Source organism: Aptenodytes patagonicus, chromosome Z (assembly GCF_965638725.1).
Source record: "Aptenodytes patagonicus chromosome Z, bAptPat1.pri.cur, whole genome shotgun sequence".
Taxonomy (NCBI): Eukaryota; Metazoa; Chordata; class Aves; order Sphenisciformes; family Spheniscidae; genus Aptenodytes; species Aptenodytes patagonicus.
The window spans coordinates 55348440-55370731 of NC_134982.1; the positions used below are offsets into that span (position 1 = coordinate 55348440).

General features: G+C 41.2%; 1 protein-coding gene across 3 annotated transcripts in view; it reads right to left on the reverse strand.

The window, feature by feature from the left end:
• Positions 1-9882: 9882 nt before the first annotated feature.
• ZNF462 (zinc finger protein 462) overlaps positions 9883-22292 on the reverse strand; it is an 89766-nt gene continuing 77356 nt past the window's right edge. For all 3 annotated transcript variants that reach the window (XM_076362018.1, XM_076362016.1, XM_076362015.1), the window contains 4 exons: positions 19015-19238; positions 16493-16625; positions 11345-11459; positions 9883-10122 (listed from right to left, as the gene is read on the reverse strand). In XM_076362018.1, coding sequence (XP_076218133.1) covers positions 9921-10122; positions 11345-11459; positions 16493-16625; positions 19015-19238 — 674 coding nt within the window. In that variant the 3' untranslated portion in view covers positions 9883-9920. The remainder of the gene's footprint in view (positions 10123-11344; positions 11460-16492; positions 16626-19014; positions 19239-22292) is intronic.

Here is a 22292-nt window from a genome sequence, read left to right on the forward strand (position 1 = left end):
AGCATTAGTGACAAAGGATACTAGCATGAAATACTAATGGGCTTTTGCTCAAATTATGACTACCATTAGTGAAAAGAAACATGAGAATTAAAATAATTGGAATACTTCATTAACAACAGAAGCCTTCCTAGTGCTATGGATTCTCCATGAAGGGGACCTTGAAACGGTGATAAGAGACATTTATAAATAGTTTTAAGCCCTTGTCTGTCACTGGAATATAAACAGGAATTAAGGTTTAGGAATTTTGAATGCAAGTTTGTACAACTCTTCCTGCTTTGAGAGGAATCAAAGTCTAAATATTATAGATTTAGTGAATGTTATTCGTGACACAGGAAAGTTAGTTGAGAGAGGACTATCACTACCTTTAAAAGAAAGAAATCCCAGCCTGAACTTGGACACAATCTGGTCTAACTAAAGCTGTGCTGGAAACCTGCTGTTGAAGAAGCAAACAAGATTCCTCACTGCTCACAGACAGCTAAAGACGTCTGGAAAACCTTGTGCAGAACAAAGCAGTCCAGCAATGAAACAGCTGCACAGAGGGGTTATTTAGGAAGCATCAATTTAGATGTTCAGATTAGAGATGGCTCTGAGCCACAAAGTTTTGATCAGGATTCAGACATGCTGTAAGTTTTCAGTCTGACCTACCATGGGGACTGGGCAGTATTCAGCTCCTGACTTCTCCAAAGCTTATGCACAATTTGGATCTGAGAGGATAGCTTGCACCCAGCTCCAGCTCCAAGAGATCAGACACCTCAGTGCTGAAAAGAAGAAGTACTTGCATTTTACCTCTCTTCATCCTCTGCTTTGAGGTCTGTGAGGAAAAGCACTATGTCAGCATGGATGGTAGTTACAGATAACCCCACGGACAGAAAAAAATTAGGAAGCGAGCTTGTACCATGACTCGCTGGTTTTGCATTTTCCCTTTTCCATCATTAGCTTTCAGATGACATTAGACATCTGGAAAATATAAGCATAATGGCCAGGTTTGAGATAAGTTATCTTGATAGAAAGGCAAACCACCTACATGTGCATAAGAACCAACCATGAAATGGAGTTCTTGTTATTTGCAGAAAGTATGACTAAAACACAGGATCAGTCAGTAAACTTCCATAAAGCAGAAACTCACCTGAGTGCTGGAGAACAGCTCATCTGTATTACACCCTTGCTGTTTCATTTACAGCCTTTGCTAGTGTTCATATTGGGATGGAGCTCTCTGAAATGGAATCTGAACATTTTAATTGAGAAATCTTGGCTGCTCATCTTGTTCAAGGTTCCCTTTTTGCATGAAAATCACCTCTTCCCTGAACCGATTAACCACCTGTGAGCACAGCACTTTTCCATTGCTGACTGATAGCGGTACCTGATCATGCTTCTACTTGAAGGTAAAGTGTGTAATCACAGAGTTTGCTCTCAAGGATGACACTGAGGAGGAGGTCTACTTTTTGTCCCAGGCAAAGACCAAAAGATCTGCAGCAGATGACTGAAGTCCTCTGCTCCAGGTGAATGGAGACTCCCCATGAAAAGTGACTCTTCCACATCTGCAATCAGAAAGAAGTGCCAGGAGATCCTGTTGGTCACCAGCACACCTATAATACAAACTCCAGTATTAGGTCCTGAACTCATACGTCCTGCAATGGAAAGCATGATTTTCAGATGTTTTCAGAACCATACAGATGCCAAAGGATGCCAACAGGCCCCCTGAGACTTCTAAAAAACCCAAGCTGCCATTATGAATGTTGAAAGGCAAGGAGGCTGCCAAGGAAGTAATGAATTTGCTTACTTTTGCCACCATGAGTGTAACCAGCATGTTGGTTTGGAGATCCTATCCCTTATTCCTCTTTTCCACCTCACCCTAAGGCTCTCCCAGACTGCACAGTGTCCCTAGGAACAGCCCACTCACTCAGGGACAACACCCATTTGATATAAATTAATGGGAAAAGAGCATCTCCTTGTCAGCTTTCCAATTAAATTACATGGAAGGAAATCTAAGTTACAGCATGAATCCCTGCAGAATGAGGTCCTAATTGCTAAACATGTACGTTAAGTGGATTAAATAACAACATATATTTAATCTGATGATAAGAATGTAATTATACATTTGTTGCTGCTGTTAGTTGAGTTAATTACATGGGATATGATATCTGCATCTGATCTCCTGTCCTTCCTGTTTTTGTTGACTAGGACAGAAAACCAACCAGTTCCTCTGAGAAGGATCAGGCACACTGAAATTAGTTCACCCCAGAAAAGCTTTTTTCTGCAACTGAGCTGAAAAAGCACACGTCCTGTCTGCACCTCCCCTCCAGAACAGATCATAAGGACTGATGAAGGCAAGCACAAAGATACTCTTTTGATCGCCAGATGGATTATGTCTGGTCCCAACCGAAGCCTAGCAGACAGCTCTGTTTTCTTGCCTTGCTGTATGCTCCTCCCTTCCAGGCAGGGACAGTATCTGTATAGTTTCAGTCTTGCATGGACATGAGCCTGGGCTTCCTCTAGCACCAACAACCACGCTAATGTTCTCAGTCTCCTAAATACAACAGCCCAACTCCTACCGGCTCCAGCATGGCCAGAGTTTGTCATCTGGTTACTAAGAGCAATCCTGCAAAGGAAGGTGGAAGAGGCGATTACAGGAGCAGCTGAGGAACGGGGAAAGAAAACCTCATTTTCTAACCTGTTTTCCAGGAGGAGACTCCTATAGTAATAGCAAGAAATACCCTGCAGCTGCAGCAAGATGGCTCAAAGACCTTACTTCTTTCTGCAGGCAACATGGTTTTAGTGCTGTATATTTATTTACCTATGAGAAACAAAATCCTTTCTACTTCTGAATGACTATTTTTACTTAAATCATGTGGTTTCAACAATCACATACCTGAGGTCCTGAAGAGTCTAAGCAGAGGAAAAGATTTTTTCTGGAAATAAGACATCAAAGACTCATTGCTTTATGGAGCTTGCCTTCTAATTATTTACTGGTTCATACAGACCAAAACTACCACTCCTTTTACTGCAGCATCTCCGCTAGAAGTCTTCAGTGACTTCAGCCTAAATGATTCCACAAAGACTTGAAGCATCATTTGGCCCAGTAGCTAGATATGATTTCCTTCAGTTGCAGAGAAAAGTTAAAATTTCAGTCCAACATTTTCAACACAAGCTAAATTAATTTGAGGCATAGCTGGTAAATATATTTCTCTCTTTAAACACTACTGAGAGCACAACAGAACAGCTGCAAAGAGACACATTTCACTTAGATTTGGAAGTCATGCATGTACAGTTGGCTAGACTGAGCTAAGCTCTTCATTAATAGAAGTGTAAACTCAATAGAGAATTCAAGAATCAAGCTGAGGCATTTTTGCTTTTACACCAACTATTCAAAGACGCAAATTATTTGAGAAAAAGAGAAGCGTGTCTCTTCTCATTCCAGCAGCTGACTTCATTTTTTCCTAAGCATCCTAGCTGAAATGAATCAATTGGAATTCTTGACAGATTATTTTATGTACATGAAAAAATGCATTTTATGAATAACATGAGAATAACAGAGATCACACAACTAACTTTTAGGAAGCGTTTCTTTTTAGGATAATAAAATAACAATATTTCTTTTAACACAAAAATACTTTACCTGTCTGTTCTCATCAGAGAAACCAAGAGTTCAGTAAAATTTAAAATGGAATCAGTAGCAAAAGTACTGTAACTTATATTAGTATAACATAAAATGAATGTGAAAGAGGTAGTACTCCTTCTGCTTCTGTACATAAAGCTATCATCAAAACGGATTAAGATGAGACTTTCATTATGGACAGATTATTCCCTTCCTGCTCACCATGGGACTTCCTGCTTTTTCCTTCAGGAGTCGTGACACTGAACTAGACAGGGAACAGACCTGATCTGGTCAATTCCCACAGTCTGCTAGAACAAAACAGATCTCAAATGCAGTAAAAGAAAAGCCAATAGTGCTACCTGACACTTAGCTGCACACTCCATCTGTTGCTACACAATGAAATGCATTGCATGATAAGTTATTTTATTTTGCTTATTTTTCATGGTGTTTTCCTTATTTTTTTCCAAGTTGACAGAACTTTGGATTGGATTCCTCCAGTTGTAACAAGCGAGAATACTGGCTCAATCACAAAAGCAAAGCAAAAACAAAACTCCTCCACATTGACACTATTTTGTTGGGTATTTCACTTGATTTGTAGCATATTGTGGGAGTGCTGGAGAAAAGGAATTGTAGGATTCAAGTCAGAACTAATTAAATAGTTGGGGCCAAGATGAAATGCAGAAATACAGATCGATATCTTCTCCTACGTAATAGCCATTTTCTACATCTAAGAGCTGTTTGGTGCTGTCCCTTGCTAATGATGCATATAAACCCATAGAGAAAGTCTGATAAAATTTGCTTTGATCCTGCTAAGAGGTCATCGCCTTAGGTACATTATATGTCACTGAGCATACATTTAGATGGAAGGCATGCCTTTTGGTCAAAAATGATTGGACATAGGACAGACAGAAATGGTAGTTAGAGACGAGCCTATGAGTCAGTGAGCACGTCCTTAAAGCAGTTCACACTTCACCAAAAACGTGGGCTTGTGAAGAGTCAGAGACAAGCTGGAGAAATCAAAGGTTAAGAGAACACCGAAGAAATAGGAAAATAAGAAATTCAAGTAGGAAATGGGCCTGGGAGGGAGTTCTGGAGGTCTCTGGTCCAATCTCTTGCCAAAAGCAGGATTATTGCCGACACTAGACCAGGTCAGTCATGGCTTTGTCATTTTCTTTCACCAACAGTGAAGATATCACATGCTCATGGGTTGACCTGCCCCAGTGCTGCACCACTCTGCCAGTAGAAAAGCTATCCTGTTGTCCTACCCAAATGTCTTCTCCCTTTACAGCTACACACACATATGTCCTGCATATCTGACGAATCAGGCTTCCTTCTCTCCCTCTACCCTTGCAAAATACGCACTGTATTTCCACACACAGGTAAGCAACTGCAAACGCAGCAGGAAAGACAATGCCTTCAGCTAGGCTCTCCAAACATCGGTTGATCCAAATATGCATCAGCTTTCTTTACCAAGACTTTGGCCAGGATGCTTGCTCTTCGACTTATGCCACCCAGCCCCACCTTTGGTTCACAGGGTGTTTGCACCCATCTGTTTATCTGAGGACAGTTTGGTACGTGGCAGATGAGAAGACAATAAAAGGTTTACAAGATGCATCCTGGAAGGACTGTAGCCTTCAAGGCTAAACTTTGTACTCCAGACTGCTCAAACTGAAATCCCTGTTTCCAGCAGCGGTTGGTGTGGGGGGTGTGGAATTAACCATGCTGCAAACAAAGAAAGGTTTCTCTAACATCTTAAGCCTATCTTGGACTAAAACATTCCCTTTTCCAAAATCTTCTTACCCAGAATCATTTCCTATTCAGTAATCTTGCTGCTTTGGAGCCAGACAGCTGGCTTTCATGGTGGAAAAGTCCAGTGTTATCAGAAAAATATTGAAGAAAGACTTCAGGGTGAGGAAGAGTGGAGAAACTTGGGGCAGTTTTAATTGAAATGTACTGAACATCTGCAATTGTATTTAGATATTTTCTTGAAGCCAAGAGACTGACTTTTGCTGTTTAAGTTCACATGAAGTCTTCTGTGCGGCACCAGTTTCCAAGATAACTGGGCCACAAGTATCAATGTTTTACATAGTCCCTATCACTTCACAAAAAGCGGACATTCCACTGGAAACCCTACAGTTCTGGACCTATAAGCCTTACTTACCGTGACCCTGCCAATCCTCAGTGTTGGTCCCTGAGTCACAGGGTAACCTCAACTGCTGAACTCTCCTCCAGGGAGGTTGTGTGTTTGCAAGGGAGGGAGATAGTGGTCTCCCTTCCCATAGCAACTCCTGCAAAACCTTTGCACCAGTGTGAATACGAAGGCAAGATCTTTGCATGGAGAGCATTCAGGCACTGTACCTCTAGACCAAAAGAAAATGCCAGCAGTCAGCTAGCAATAACGTGGCAAACATTTACCCAGATTTCTTAAGAAAAGGAAGGACAATGAGCCTGGGAGTACAGTGTGTGCAGAACACCAGTTGTCCCACGGCACAAATGCTCCCTGTGAAGCCCAGGGCTCCCAGCTACAAGAAAGGGAATTGTCCGGCAAGGCAGAGAAGTAATGTGAGTAAAGGATCATGTTAGTAACTATTTCCTTTGCCTCTTTCCTCCCACCCTCTTGTTGTGTTTCAATTCAGCACAGGAATCTCAAGGCGGGTGATCCAGTCACGTTCAGCCAGAAACCTAAAACTGGGAAGATTAAGGGCCTTGTTTCAAACTCACACAATCCTGCCACTGAGGTGAATGGGATAATACAACTGTAATATTCTAGAAATCATCCTAAGGTCTTTCATTACATCAGTTATGCAATTCTTGTTAGTGGTGTACCGCTGAGCAACCCTTTCTCTTTTCAAATTGGTGGAAGTGCAGGTTAGCTCTGGGCTAGAACATACAGTTTGTAGGTCCCCCTCATGAACAAATGTTTCCAGAGACCACTGAAAAAAAAGCAATTCCAGCAGCCTAAAACGCATCCTTTTCTCCCCCCCCCCCCCCCCCCCCCGTAAACATAGGATAAGGAAATAAGTATTTTAACAGAGAAATATTTTGACTCCCGGGGAGAAAGGTGAAGCACGTAAAGCTATCAGGTGATCAAAGCTTTCGTACTGTTTAACATCACACACATTCAGTTGAGATCCAGATCCAATACAATCAAAAAGTTACTTAAACTGGAAACAGGATCTGATTAAAACACACCCAGAAAAAAACCTCTGACATCTTCTGAATGTGCATTTAAAAATCTGTATTTAGCAAAGAAAGATTCCAAGACAATACCACAAGCATCATTTTAAGTTTTCAATGGAGAAAGAGGAAAAAATGATGCCTCTTGCTCCATCTTACTGGCTGTATATTTGACTCCCATTAAGCACAGCCTCAATGCTGGATCCAGTAGCTCATCAGATATTGGAGCCTACAATATCCCAACTCATGAGGAGACTGAGTTGATAATCCAAATACCAGCCTGTCTCCCATCTATTTTGATCTTTCAAGACAGCCTGCAAAATTCCTTCATTTCTATGTTTGGGTTCAGGAGGAGTCAGCAGACCTTGGCAGTGTGCCCTTGACCTCTAATGGATGTTGGGCTGGTGGATATTCAAGACATTCTTCTGGGATGTGATAGACCTTAGACCTGTGTGAGCTAGAAGTCACTCCCCGCCCCCCCCCCGCCTGTAAATCCAAAATTCCCTGTGAAATAGGGGAGGAAAGGGTGCAGAGGGGAAAAAGGGTGCTTTGCTCCCTCCCAGAGCTGCCAATTGCAGAACCAGTCACTTGTACAGACCTATCATCAGAGTTGCCAATACAAAACTACACACACGCAAGCATTCACTCTTAAAAAGTTTTTATTAATTTTCATTGTTTTTTTTTTTAAAAAAAACAAACCCGTCAGTGCAACAGTTCAGTATCCCCTTCCTATCCCCCATCAGTAAGCAGTAATTTTAAAATCAGGAAATACCGAGTGCTGAAGCCAATGGGTTAGCATTTTGCTATTATTTCCTTCTGTCAAACTCTGAAAAAGTCCTCTGTATAAATTAAACAATGAAAAAAATGTTATTTTCAATTCTATGTCATTACAGTCAACAGAATCATAATAATGCATCTAAAATGTGTGTCCACAATATATCAGGTATACATTTTCGGGAAAAGAAAAAAAGGGAAAAAAATATGACATTCTAGGCTTGTTAAAAGGATAATGGTCCCATATTTTTTATTAACAGGTTAGCAAAACAAAATCCAATGGATTACAATATTTACATGTTATTTGAAAAATAAAGTAGTGATAAAAGCATGTCACAATCATTTTTTTTTTTTCTTTTTCATTTTTGGTAACCATTACAAACACCCAATCCAGGTATGGAACTGTTTAAATACATTTGAAATGAGGCCAATTAAAAAACAAATACAGACACAAAATGTGTATTTATACTTGTCCCTCCAATGTGTTTTTCCATGACGTTCCCTCCCTACTTCAAAAAACAAAACAAAAAAAACCCAACAAAAAAATCAAAAGAATCCCCTTAACACACAAATGATGAATCCCCAAAAGCAAAACACCATGCTTCTCAAGTAGCACTTATTCCACAAATGCAACATTTTTGCCATCAATTTTATGTGAAGCTCTCTAGGACACCGTTTCCTCAGCAGCTTCCTATTTTCCCCCCTCCCCCTCCCACAGATCCCCCCCAAAACAAAAAAAACAAACAAAGACACATGCATTTCTAAAACTAGGTTTCAGTCAAGTACTTTCTACTTTTTGGAAAGAAACTCTTTTTTTTGTTCACAATCAGAACATACCATGGGCACCAGATCCTGTATTCGTTGCTCAGGCAAAATTCCTGTTGAGTTTGGTAGGCTTTCCACCCAAGAAGTAGTGCAGGATCAGCCACTTAGGTATGCAGGTTCCTATTCATTCTACACTGCTCCCCTCACTCTAAAAGCTAAGGAGGAGGGGAAAAACTTAGCAACTCCATCTTGAATCGAGTAAAAGTAGTTCTCCAGGCTCAATGTCGTATGTAACTATTTCACCTCCACTTGCAAAAAGATGTGTTAACAGACACCCGTCCCTCCCACCGCACCAAAACAAAAAGAAAACACGCACACCACAGACGGAAGAAAAAAAGGCAGCCAATCTTAACGAAAAGTTACTGGTGTGAGACTGATAGATGTTAATATGACAAGCAACAGAACAGTTATGAGGACCTATGTGTTTGGCCCGCGAGCTGCATAGCTGTGCCGTAAGTTTGGTTCTTTAGTTTTTAAAAAAAAAAAGTTAAAACTTCTTTGTTATTTCCATATGTTTAAAATTAACAACAACAGCAACAACAACAACAAAAAGTTCTATTCACAAGATCTAGTCTCCTTTCCCTGTCCCCCCCTCGAAAAGAAATACTCACTTTACATGAGAAACTTAATTGTGCTGTATTTGTAACACCTCAGGCTGATAGAAAATAAACATGTGGCAAACAAAACCGCACAATCAGTCACATGAAATCTATCAAATCCTAAAATTATAACTGAATACTAACAAACAGCTTACCTGGAATAAAGGATGACAATTCACAAACAGTTATCTAGGAATTAAAGTCTCTCTCTCTTTTTTTTGTTTTTTTTTTTACTAAAATAATTAAAAAAATCACAGTATTTTAAGAAATAAAACCCACACTGGGATTTTAAGCACAATTTGTTTTCCTTTCTTTAAAACTTTTTTTCTTCCTCCATTCACCACCTTGCCCAGCAGTCTCTCTACATTTAACCACAACAACAACAGGTAGTACTGACAAATGCAGAGATCTCCCTTGGTTAATTCTGAGGTACTAGGAAACAGGTGACTGTTTTAAGCAAAGCAGTTTCTGTTTTGTTTTTATTTTCTTTTTTTTTTTTTCCTCTTTTTTTTTCTTTTCTAAAGCAGTTGCATTCAGTCTGGAAAAGCGTTATGTATTAAAACTAGAAAAACGCACACAAATTTGTGCGTTGAAAAGTCGTCCCCCCCACTTCTTCCATGCTCACGACGCTTCCATTCACAAACAATCCAAGTCTCCACTGCAAAGCACGATGTGTAATGTAGGAATACGGGGAGTTGCTTCATTAGTCCAAGATGAATGTAACTTCCCATTGTCAAGATCCAGAAGAAAAGATGCAGTGATGTAATGGAGCCACTTATTCCATCACTTAAATAACTTTAATATACACACACTCACACAGGTACCAGTGCTTTGAAAATAGATCATTCAGTCCTAAAAGCAGCTTTATTTCTTCCTTCTGCCCACCCCACCCACCCACCCCACCCCGTTCATCACTGTTCAAGTATGTTGATTAGAATCACACCAAATGCTTATTCGGTTTTGGCCTCCGAGTTGTCTTGGAGAGGTTTGTCAGCAGCTACCACGCTGACTGCTGTTTCACTGTTGTGGGAATAGTCCACCACCATTTTCTCAATGCCTTCTTTTTCTTCTGTCAGTGTGCTAACAGTTTCTTCTACGTCCTCCTTTGGCAGGCTGTCCTCACTGGTCCTGTGCTTGCTTTCATTCAGTGCCCTGGAAAGCCGAGCGGCAGAAAACAGAAACACTTACAGTTGATATAGAGAACAGAAAAGCCAATCTGTGCACATCACACGAGGGAGAAAAACAGAGCACTTTCTAAAAAGGTAGATGCAAGCAGCCACACCATTGCCAGCTCGTGCTCAAAACGAGAGGCAGTGGAATGAAGCTACCAGTGGGACCCATGACATTCTAGCTTTGAAACCAAATCTTTATTTGCTCTACACTGGGACAGATATGAGATGAGAGGGAAGAATCCCAATTCTGACTTAAAAGTTTATTCCCCTTATCCCAGTCCCTTGTAAACAAGACTTACAAGGCACCAAAGGCACAGGAAAAGAGTACTCTTCCCAAAGAGTTAACGATCCAATAAAACTTTTTATATGTTGCAACATTTCAAGTACTCATATTTACGCAGAGAAGATTAAGGGTAAGAGAAGTAATATTTCTCATCCCATCGCAGTTAACCTACAGTATCATACTCAAATGTCTTCCACATGACAAGCAACCTTGAATGAAATCTACTCTTTGAAAAAACTCTGGTGAGCAAAGAGATCTCTGCTACCAACGAGATCTTCATCAAAAGAAGGAAAATGATTGTTCCAGAGATGCCTATCTTATCTGTGATGCGTATCATGCCACAGTGTGCAAACTGCTATCGAAAGGCAAAGATCTTCACTATGAAGATGAACTAGTGAACATTTAGGAGGAGTTAATTGATTTTACTTCCCTTAAAGGTCTTGACGTTTCTCTGCACATAATTCTTTGTACTGCTATGCAAGTTTAGCTGCAAGCATGCAAAAGAGATATAACAATAAAGGGGGAAAAAAAAACCAGTTCCCTCCTAGAACATTCCATATAATTTTCTGCCATTTTTACGCTGCTCTGCTGGCAGGCAAAATCAACAGTACACTCAGGTAAACTTAATCCTGGTCAAGTGGTATTCACCTTGGGACAATCTTAAGTTTTAGAATCACAGTTAAACCCTACGGTCTACAGCCACCCTGGGCAGCAGAGTTAAAAAGGATGAACAGGCACTTCCCATGCAGAGACATCTGATGACTGTATCCACACTTACGATAGACAGAACTGTTCTTCATAGAACTGTGTTTGCCTTCATCACAGGGCTTTTTGGGAGGTGAGGAAGGGGGTGGCGGGGAATGCACAGAGATCTACTGTTACCTTTGGCTGTTTGGCAAAGGAATGTAAACCAGCTTACATGCCATGTCTCAGCACATGCCGCTCCCACTCAGAGCCTTCTGTAAATGATCGGCCACAGAACTCGCACGGGAAGCGTTTCCCTGAAGCACCGCTGTCAGGAAACATCATGGGATCTGGAAAAACACAGCATAGCCCGTGAATTCAGAAGTGCCAGGGCAAGAAGGGACCACTGTGATCCTGCTTTAGTCCTCTCTGCTGCACCTTCTCATCCCTGAGAAGCGAAAGGACTTAACTATCAAATAACTGTGTTTGTGAAAATGCAACTCCCCCAAAGCAAAGTGACACTGCAAGTGACAAATCCCATCCTAAGTCTTAAAGCATCTCTGCAAGTAAGGGTAACGAGTTACTACTCTCTGTTCTTGTATTTCAACAAATGAAGAGACTGCAGAGTTTTAATTCAAAACCAAAACTGAGAAGTTTAGGGCTGAAACGGCTTGAAAGCAAAGTCAAAAAAACCGCTAAAGCCCACCTATAGTTTTTGAATTGCTAGTACAAATTCTAGGAAACAAAGACTTGGTATATTTAACATGCGATCCTCATAATAAATAGATATCCCTTCATCATGAAGTCTCATGGGTTAAGTCTTGCATCTTAACTGCATAGGTGTTTCATCCCATCCTAATCTTTTATACAAAGTGCTTGGGGCCTCATTTGCAGAAGTGTCAAGCACCTAGTAATACAAGTGAAGTAACTGGCAGCTCAGGGAGCAGTACTTCTGAAAGCCAAGCTCCATATGAACACAGCCAGCTTCAACAAAAGATGAAACATTTTCTCACAAATTAAGAAGATCACCACACAAGCCATTAAAAATAATTGTATGGACTATCTCACTTGATTCTTTTGCTGGAAATGAGACAGCACCATCTGCTCAGAGCATTAATTCCTTAGCAGGGATTATCTTAAGCAAGAAATCAACAGAATGTCTTTCTGGCTCCTCCCAAACTACATAATAAAAGAAAATGGATTTTGCTTCATTTTAGTTCTGATCTCTGCTCACTTGATTTCTTCACTCTCAGATTTACTCTGTTCAAGATCAGCCTATAAACTTAAAATTGCCCACACATTCCCTGTTATCCTTATGTAAGTCCTGTAAATGTATTTTTGTGACACATTTCTCACTAGTTAGCCTTTACTGAAGTTCTATAAGGAATGGTTCTTAACATTATTTTTTGCCTCTTCCCTCTAAAAGAAAAACCTCACTTTGTATTTCCTACTGTCAGTGATTTATTATGTTGTTAAATATCACAAAGCAAGGTTCTGTGCCAAGAGGAACACCAGAAAGTAAGTCAATGCCGTTAGTTCAGTTTACATCTGGATTTGAATACCTTATGTGTGGTACAAATTTATAAACACACCACAATATACAGACTAGTCATGGTACAGGGACAAATATTTATGGATGGTAAAACTTTTAGAGGCAAATGCCGCTGTTCTGTACAAGAACATACCTACTGTATAGTACACAATAGAAAGTTTATTCTGGGACTCTGCAGAGAGGAGACACACAAGATAGAGGCTGTTCTGCTCAAACAGGGAGGAGTTGGGGTTGTTCAACCTGGAGAAGAGAAGGCTCCAGGAGACCTTGTTGCGGCCTTTCAATTCTTAAAGGGGGCTTGAGAAAGATGGAGAGAGACTTTTTACCAGAGCCTGTAGTGACAGGACAAGAGGTCATGGTTTTAAACTGAAAGAGGGTAGGTTTAGACTGGACATAAGGAAGAAATTTTTTAAGATGAGGGTGTTGAGACACTGGAACAGGTTGCCCAGAGAAGGTGTGGATGCCCCATCATTAGAAGTGTTCAGGGTCAGGTTGGATGGGCCTTTAAGCAACCTGATCTAGTGAAAGATGTCTCTGCCCATGGCAGTGGGGTTGGACTGTATGATCTTTAAAGGTCCCTTCCAACCCAAACCAGCCCATGATTTACACCTGCAACTCCCATTAAGACTAGCAAGTGCTACTCTAGTAAATCCATCACCTCTTCAGAAAACACTATCTTGTTCACCCTACTTCCAGATCAGTTTTGCTTCTAGTGCTGTGAATTTGGACTGCTTCCCTGGAGGAGCATCAGAAGCTGCTCTTCTCTGGGGCCTGCAGAAGAGAGGTAACAGACTGCACAGACACCTGACCTCTCTGCAGTTTTCCTGCATCACACATACAAGCACTCATGGACATTTATTTTTGTCTACTGTGGAAAAACACCTCTCGATTCCAGTTTCTACTAAGACCAAGACATAAAGGTCAGTAAAAATAGACAGTCCCTCTGGGATGCAGTCCCTACCAGGGGGAGCAGTTCTTTCCATGGTGTATGCCAGACACCCTCTTTTTCCCCCCTCATCTTCTTCTTCCCAGGTGAATATATTTTCTACTATCCTTTACCAGCAGCCAACGACTCCCTTCCTTTCCCGTCCAAGATAGCAGTTCAGCTCTGCTGAGCTCTGCTGCCCAGCTCTGCCTGTTCACATGGGCAATAGCCCTTTTTTGGTCCACTGTCCAACAGTCCATTTGGAAAAGCAACACTCTCTTCTTTGCACCTTCAGTACTGCACATATCAGCCTGAAGTCAAAGTGGCAAATCTAGGCAGCTGTTTGACTCACGGGAAAAAATCCTGGTTCTGCCAAAGTCACAGACTTCAGAAGGTTCAGACAGCATTTGCTTCCAGATACTCGGAGCACACAGAGGCACTCTCAGCAAATCCCACTTCCTGCTAACACCACAAAGGCTAGAATTGTCAAAAGCACCCGAGTGGCATATAGGATTACACAGTTCGATGTGGTTTGAAAGCTGAGACAGCATTAGCCACTGTGACGGGCTATATTTAAAACCATAGGTCTGGTCCTCTGCTAACAGGGCAAACCATTTCTGTGTTGGAACTATCTTCTGAAAATCCATAGGGAGATGTCAGTATGCAACTCAGCATCCAACCACGCCTTCAGTTCCTGTCTCACTGGGACATTTTTTGAAAGGGTACCTTGCATCTTGCAACCTGGCAGTGGTAATCCACAACTTGGCTAGAAAAATATAGTCAATACAACTGGACCTTTTCTAAATACCCTAGCTGAAGTAGGCACAAGGGTTTTCTGCATTTTCTACCTACTTTAGTGTAATATATTACAAATGGTAACAGATTAAAAAGGAGAAAAAATAACAATGGTGAAACATTGACCCTACAGGCCAGTCAGGAAAGAACAGCTGCAAAACAAACTTGGAAATATGCATGATTTTTTAGACTGGTCATCTGAACAAACATGCAGAAATCATTTTAGCCAGTCACAGATTAAAAAAACACAGATACAGGTGAAAAAAGTACAAAATAAAAATTAGAATTATTAAGACACTATCCCTTGCTTAACTATTGATCACATCAAACATGGGGATAACGCTTATCTATTATCCCTGCAAATTTAAATCTCCAGAATAGAAGGTGATATTTTTACATTTTCACAGTGTAACCTAAAGCCAACTTAAACAATGAACTTCACCTTGGGCTGTCCCCCTCCCCATGGTGCATTTACAGGGATTTGTAAGGCTTGGCAGATAGCACCTTCTCCTTGGTCCAGACACCATGGCTTCCAAGGTTGCTTCAGCACCTGTGCTTGTATGTAATGCTCAGGTAATGCTCACAAGGACAGCGTGACTCTTCATCCCCTGCTAGCTGTGGGTCTATGCAAAACATTAATCAGCCTCCTACATCTGCAACTAAAGTGAGCTGGTCCTTTAGTCAAATCATTACACAATCACTGTTCCAGCCATGAAGCTCTGAGGGTTGAAGCTGTCCCTGAACAGACACCCGAGCATGTTTCCACATGAGTTACTAATGCTGAACTTTGAAATGCATATAGAACAAACACCCCTTTAGGTCCTCCTCTGATTTTTCTACTGTTCCACCTAAGATCTTGTGAAGGATCTTTTAATTATGTTTTCATTAAAACATAAATGGTTTCATATCCAACTCGCTTCCTTTCCCATTTAAATAAAAGCTATCACTAACCTCACTTGAAGTGCTGGTGATAAGTGCAGACCAAATTTATGCTGCAGAGACACTAAACAAAAGCCAAGACACTGGGGTCTTGCTATTAAAAGAAGCAGCATGATCTGAGCCCCTCCTGTTCTGTAAACAACCAGTGAATCCAGAAATTGGAATTTTTCAAGGTCTGAAAAGATGTAGGGAGACACATTTTCTTTTGTAAACAACTCCTGAGTGAGTCTGAAAGCTGAAAATTCAGCAGGAAAAAAGTAAACATGGTGGTGTACCTTTAGTTAAAGTACATAGAACTTGGCTAACTGCGGTCGTGAGTATCAAGAGGGTAGGTGACCCCAGGAACCTGACATTCAGACATCACAGGGTTAAAGATGTTAAAGAGTTGTGAACATACTGCATTTGACTCATGAACTGTGCACCACAGCAGACTAGACAACACACAGTTTACACCAGATACTGCAACAACCTGGTTTTCATGGGGGAAGGTTGTTGGAAGGGAAGGACAAGAAACCCTTAGTTCAATTTACAGAGAACTTACTTTTTCCCTGCTGATCTAACTTCAAGCAAACCAAAAGCATTAGCAAGCACATGGCCCAGCCTTGCTGAAGTCAGTGGGATTAGCCTTAGGCACATATTTAAATACACAATGGTACAGGTGGGTCATGGACCTACCCTGGCTCCAGAGCTGCCAACTGCAGCAACTGCAACAGGACTGACTCTGTCTGACAAGGAATGCTGGGCACGGAGTTAATAACAGCCCGTAAAAAAGTTTGGCCACAACCCTTCATCCCTTGCTTGAACAATGCAGACTGAAAAGCTGAAAATTGGTTACCAAAACAGAAAATCTGACAGACCACTAAAATACTCCCCTTATGTAGTTTTCCAAGCCCTTATAGATGTTATCTGCATGGGCAGATAAGTCACAGATTCTATCTGTGTTTTCTCATAGTACGTATTTTCTTAACAGACAGAAAACTTGTAATAAGGCTTAGAAACACGAGATTCCCCCAGGAACAGTGTCTTCACAAAAGCCCTATTCTGCTCCTGCTGGCATGCCTGCATTGCTCTACAGGAATGTGATGTAGAGTCAACAGCTGACCTTGCTTGGTGGGACTGGTGGGGCATGTTGCAGTGCAAAAAAAAAAAAAAAAAAAAAGAGCTGCACTGACCTCTCTCTTCAGTCTTGGGGCTTAACTCTTCTTCTTTTTCTTCTTCATCACTGCTGGAGCTCTCTGTTTTCCCCTTCATTTGTTCCAACTGGTCCAAGTTAACCCGTCCAACCAGCTCAAAATTACGACTCACCTTTGAAAGAAAACACTTTTGTCAGCAATCAGCACAATCATCAGCTAGTCAAAAAATCATCACATATGCAAAATCGAGTACACCCCAAAGCCTGCTCAGCTAGAGGTGACATGCAGTCACCTAATCAAATTAACACTCCTTTCTTTTCAATGATAGTGATTCTTCTTTTGCTGTTTATTCTGCATTTCTCATTTTTGGTTTTCAAAAATTAATGACATACAGTAAACGCCCCTCATTTCTTCCTGGTTTTGATGTATTAAAACAAAAAAAAAATTCCAAGTAATGCAAAACACTTTAAGTTGCATCCTCTTTTTATGGGACCATTCAACCGCTGTGATCAAACACTGCTATTGCACGCCCACACTGAAGGAAAATTCTTTGTGACTGGTTCATTCAGCTTCATTCATGAAAGGATGGGTCTTTTACTAAGCACATGGCTGCTGTGTGCCACATACACTTTCACTCATTAATAACAGATTAATTTTCATTATGAAGGGCTGCAAAGTGCTTTGCAAACTGATACACAGACTATAATGGGAACACTTCACCCAGCAGTCAAATTCAGCTAACCCTAGGGTGAAATGCACCAGTTACTTAACAGCTCACAGCAGCAGCGTGAAAGGAGCAGCTTAGGGCATGGAAGTCAGGAACTCCACCACATCCAACAGAAACAGCAGAGGAGCAATCCAGATTTACAGTAGAGGCGGGGAGCATGGAGCATGACCAGGACACTAGGGCTAATACTTGTTGGATGACAAGCACCCTCTGAGCTCATTGATCACTGCTGGGAAGGATTTTGGATTCATCTTTCATGCAAAGAGACAGCCCTCCAGCAGCACAGGCACTGAGCCACAGAGGCAGAGAGGATGGAGACAGAGAAATGAGTGCAGTACAACACCTCCTGCAAGATGCTGAATGAAATATCAACACCCACTATTTTTTATCCCTCTGTGGGAAAGGGAATATGAATGAACCTAAGGAGCATGTGAATTAGACTGTAGTATGTCTCCAGATAGCAAACTATCCTAAATGTGGTGGTGTGCAGATTCCTAGGACTACTCCGTACAGACAGCTGTGATGAGGTTCTCTGACTTAACACGTTACCCACTGAGATTCAAACAAACAAGACCACATGCAAGGCACTTAATTCAACTCAGCTCATGCACAGGAACCCTTTAAGGTGCAATATATCACCGAGGTATCTGAGCCCAGAACTTGGACACAAATTAGCGAGATATAAATTACTGAAGAGAAATGGGGAAAAGATACCCTAAACTACTGGCACCATCACTGCAGGTCCGGATTGGAAGGGAGAGCTAAGTAAGGGAATAATCTTCCCAGCCTGATGCACTGTGTCAAAAGAATGAGGAATAGCGCCTCCTGGATACACGAGGTGCCTTGCTGTGGTGACTAGGAGGCGTGGAGCATCTCATGTACCATGTGAATTGCAGAAGACTCTCCAGAAGCAATAAAGAAGAGGGCAGATAAGCATAGCAGGCCAACATAAGTTTATAGAGTTTGTTTTTATAAGACAGCCAAATATTTTTTAAGCGTAAAAAGTTTTGCTGGGACTTCTGCTGCTGATACTGTCAATATAAATGTATTTGGCTGTAAGAAAAGCGTCATTCAGTCAATGAAGGAGGAGTGAGTTTTTAGTGAGGACCTGGGCAGCTCAGCTCCAACAGGTGGAGGCATATAGCTGCCTACCCTGGAAATGTGACAAGGAAGCGCTCTAACAAATACTCTAAAACACATCTCAGTTCTAGAATTTAAGTATCTCTCAGCTACACAGCTCACAGTTACAGAAATTCAAAGCTAACAGTCTGTGGAAAGCCTCTAATGACTTCTCAAAGACTGGATCAGGTCTGCACTCAGGCACTCCACAAAAACTCCAAAGCAGTCTTAACTCAGGACCTAGTTATACTTGCTGTTTATCTTTCCCTTGTTAAATGTAAACGGGGAGGTATTGCCCTCTTTGTTATTAAAATATGCATGGCATGTCAGGCTGCTGAAGTTGCCAGAGCAATCTTATGTTTGGAATCTCCTGCCTTTTAGAGAGGCTGAATCACACAGCCTTAATATTGTTTCACAACCCTTTTTTTTCCCTCTTTAAATAAACCTAGCATACACAAATGCCTTTTCCAGATAATCATACCCTGCATACAACAGTCTGCCAATTCTGATCAATCTGAACAGCTTTAGAAACCCTCAATTTTGAGTTTCTAAAGAAAAAAAGAAACAAAGCCCAACATGGGATTAGTTTCCAGATTTGGGGAGGGACAGAAAAAAAAAACACGGCAAGTTGGCTACTCAGAGTTGACATGCAAGTAAACTAATACAGCATTTGCAAAGAGTAGATTGCTACAAATGAAAACTATTTGGATGTTACCTTGTGCTCATCTCGAAGGTGAGCGTCCAGCTCCTCTGTGTGTTTGGTCTCATAGTAGCAGAGTTGGCATTTGTAAGGTTTCAGTTCATTGTGCTTCTCTATGTGCTGCTGCAAGCTCTCATCACTGGAGCAGGTAAAGGTACACTTATCACAGCGGAAAACAACTCCCTGCAAGTACTTTGACAATTTGGAACGGCAGACTTCAATGGGAACGACCCGCTCTTCTGTAGGGACAGAACAACTTTCATTTAACAAATTTTATGAAATAGCAGGCCCACATGTCAACAGTTTGGGCACTACCACCCACACAAGGAATAGGATCGGCTATACAGGTAGGCAGTCCGTCTACAAAGGAGTGGGAGCTAAGCTGGACTGATGCAAGAAACACAAGACAACAATTCTTCCTGCAATGACAGGGTTAATCCTCCAAGGCTACAAAAGCAGGTGTCCTCACAAATGTAACTGCTTATTGGGTGAAGATGATGGGAATGGAGGTTTTGGGGCAAATGAGACTCCATCTGTGAGTCAGAGTAGCAGAGCCTGGGAATACAAAACCAGCCATAAATCAGCCAGACCAAAAGTCCATTTTGGTTCAGTACTTGACAGCAGCCAGGAACGGTTGCTAGAAATGTAATAAACAGGGAAGCTGCAGGGTGTTTCCTAATGCATCACCCTCCTGGATCTATAAAAATCAGAGCTGGTATCCTCACCATCACATCTAAAGCTACTCTCTGGGGACTGAGAGGATAAGCAAGGCAGCACCTTTTCCTGGAAGAGGCTGTGCAGTTCAGCCACGGGCAGAAACTTCCTAACACACCCACAGCTTTCAGAAAGCTCAGATTCAAAATCTGCATGCATGTCATGTCACACTTCCCACAGTTCAGATCATGGATACAGCCACGTACTGAAAATGCTCTTGCTGAGTTTTTAAACTCTCCACTTCTCAAACAAAGCACTGATGTTTAACAGAGCAGCAATTAATTTCAGTCATTTGACAGAGCCAGAATCCAATGTACGTAACACTCATCCACTGTGGTTCCCTGAGCTCTGCGCACAGGGGAAACCCCGAATTTGACCCTTCAGCTGAGGGTCACCAGAAGATCCTCATTATGGGCGTCTGTTACTCAACTGGCCTTTTGAACTAGAACACTGAAATTTAGTATTGTTACTCCTTATGGACTGCAGATTAAAGGAGGAGTTTGATCCTCCTCATGCAGGTTGATCCCTAATGACAGATTAAAACAAACGAACAAAAACCCCAGGCGTGAATCTCAGACGGTAGACATGAAGGCTAAAGGAATGTAAGATGTGGCAATCCACAAATGGATCTGAGCTAATGGGCCCTTTTCTTTCATGAGAAGGGTAATATCACATCCAAAGACAACTACAGAAATACAAATTCCCTTAGGGTTTCTGGAAGGTGGCAAAAGCGCCCTGTTCATTCACTTTTGGCCAATCCACATGCCACCGCTGCTCACAGGACTTTTTCTACAGCCCAACAAAATATTCCATCCTGCTCTGCTTCTCTCTGAACACGAAAATTACCCTATCTCATAACTTCCTCTTTGGCCACTTAAAAAAGTGGAAGTCTTCCTCAAAGCTATGCCTTAAAAAAACCAAACCCAGTGGACTTGTAATTCTTTTCTACACCAACAACAGCTTCCCCAGCTATAAAGACACCAAGTTGTGGCCATTAAGGGTGGGAAAAGGGGAGGGGAGAATAGGGTCTAAGAGAACAGAATTTAAAGCTGTGATTCTGGGGTCATAAGAAGACTTTTTACAAGGTTGTTGCAGCTGTGTGCTTTTGAAGTCACTGAAATAAGTGACACAGCTGGTTTCAAAAGTGAAAAAGTCAAGTGAAGTTTTCAAAAAGAGAAATACTAATTAAAATATTTGAAAATTCACTTTTCCTCTAGCACCTGGCACAGATTAAAAAAGCTAAAACATGGGATGGTATAAAACTTTTTATCTACCAGTCTGGAGTAACGCAGCATTCCCTAATTCACATTAGCAAAACCTATTATGTCACAATCACACACACACTCCCCAAATCAAACGCAGCACAATAACATGAGAAAAGCAACATAAAGGTAAACAACAGTTCCAGCCTGGAGGATTTCACTTTCAGGGGATGATTTAAAACTTTTACATGATGTATTCATGTCAGTGAGCTCCCTCCAAGCAATGATTTTGGAACTTGCAGGGTTGCAGGGTTATTTGGATCCAGAACCTCACATTTTGTAAGGTGATGCTCTCATCTCCAGCTTGCCCCTACAAAGCTCTCTTTATTTAATTACTCATTTAGAATGCACTTATCATATCTGGGCAACTGACAAAACTACAGCAAACCATAAAGCCCCATATGCAAATTGAAAGAGCTAGCTTCTTTTTCCATGTGTAGACTTCTTCAAAGTTCAGCAGTGTCTAAACAAAGTCTACTGTATAGGCCTCACAAAAAGTTGTCCTGAATTGTGGAACAATTTAGCAAGCAGTGTAATTAAAAAACAACAACAAAATAAACACCTAAAAAGCATCATCTTGGTTTAAGAAATCCAATCCTTACATTAGACTGAAATATTCAGGCTAATTGTAATGCAGATCAGAGATTAAATTGAAAGGCCATTAATGCACTAGGTATTTGCAGTTCAGTAACTCAAAGCAGACATATATTTTTTTGCTCAAGGCATAAAAAGGAGCCCATGACTCTATCAGTCCTTAGTTGTAAGGAAAAATCTTTACTCGGCAACACACCACAGCATATACAAGTTATTTCCTTCCCTTAAAGGTAAACCAAGTACAAACAAAACAGTCCTACTATCTAGACACAAACCAATTATTTGGTCACGTTGGGTGTTTGAAAATATGCACTTTTGCCTGCAAATCCAAGCTACAGTCACAGAATGAGGCATTTGCATTCCAGTAGCCAAGAGCAAGCACAGCAGAAGGGTTCTGCATGTATCAATGAAGCTGTGTGTACAAGGGATAATGCCAGAAACAACCATGTGCAAGGAATCAGGATATGTAGCAATGAAGCCTTTGGGAAGGTAGATGAATTTGAAAATTTTAGTTTTTTATCTTAAAGTTACTATTCAAGAGAAATGGGCATGATTTCTACTAAATGGAAGAACAAAATCACTGTTTGTACCAGGAAGAGAATAAAATGATCGCTGAAAGAAGGAAAAATAATGCTCCAAGGATTTTAAAGTAGACCCAGTAGTGAACTTGATAAGTTGCATTCAGCCCTGGAAAACACCAATGTGTTTCAAAATGTGTGATGG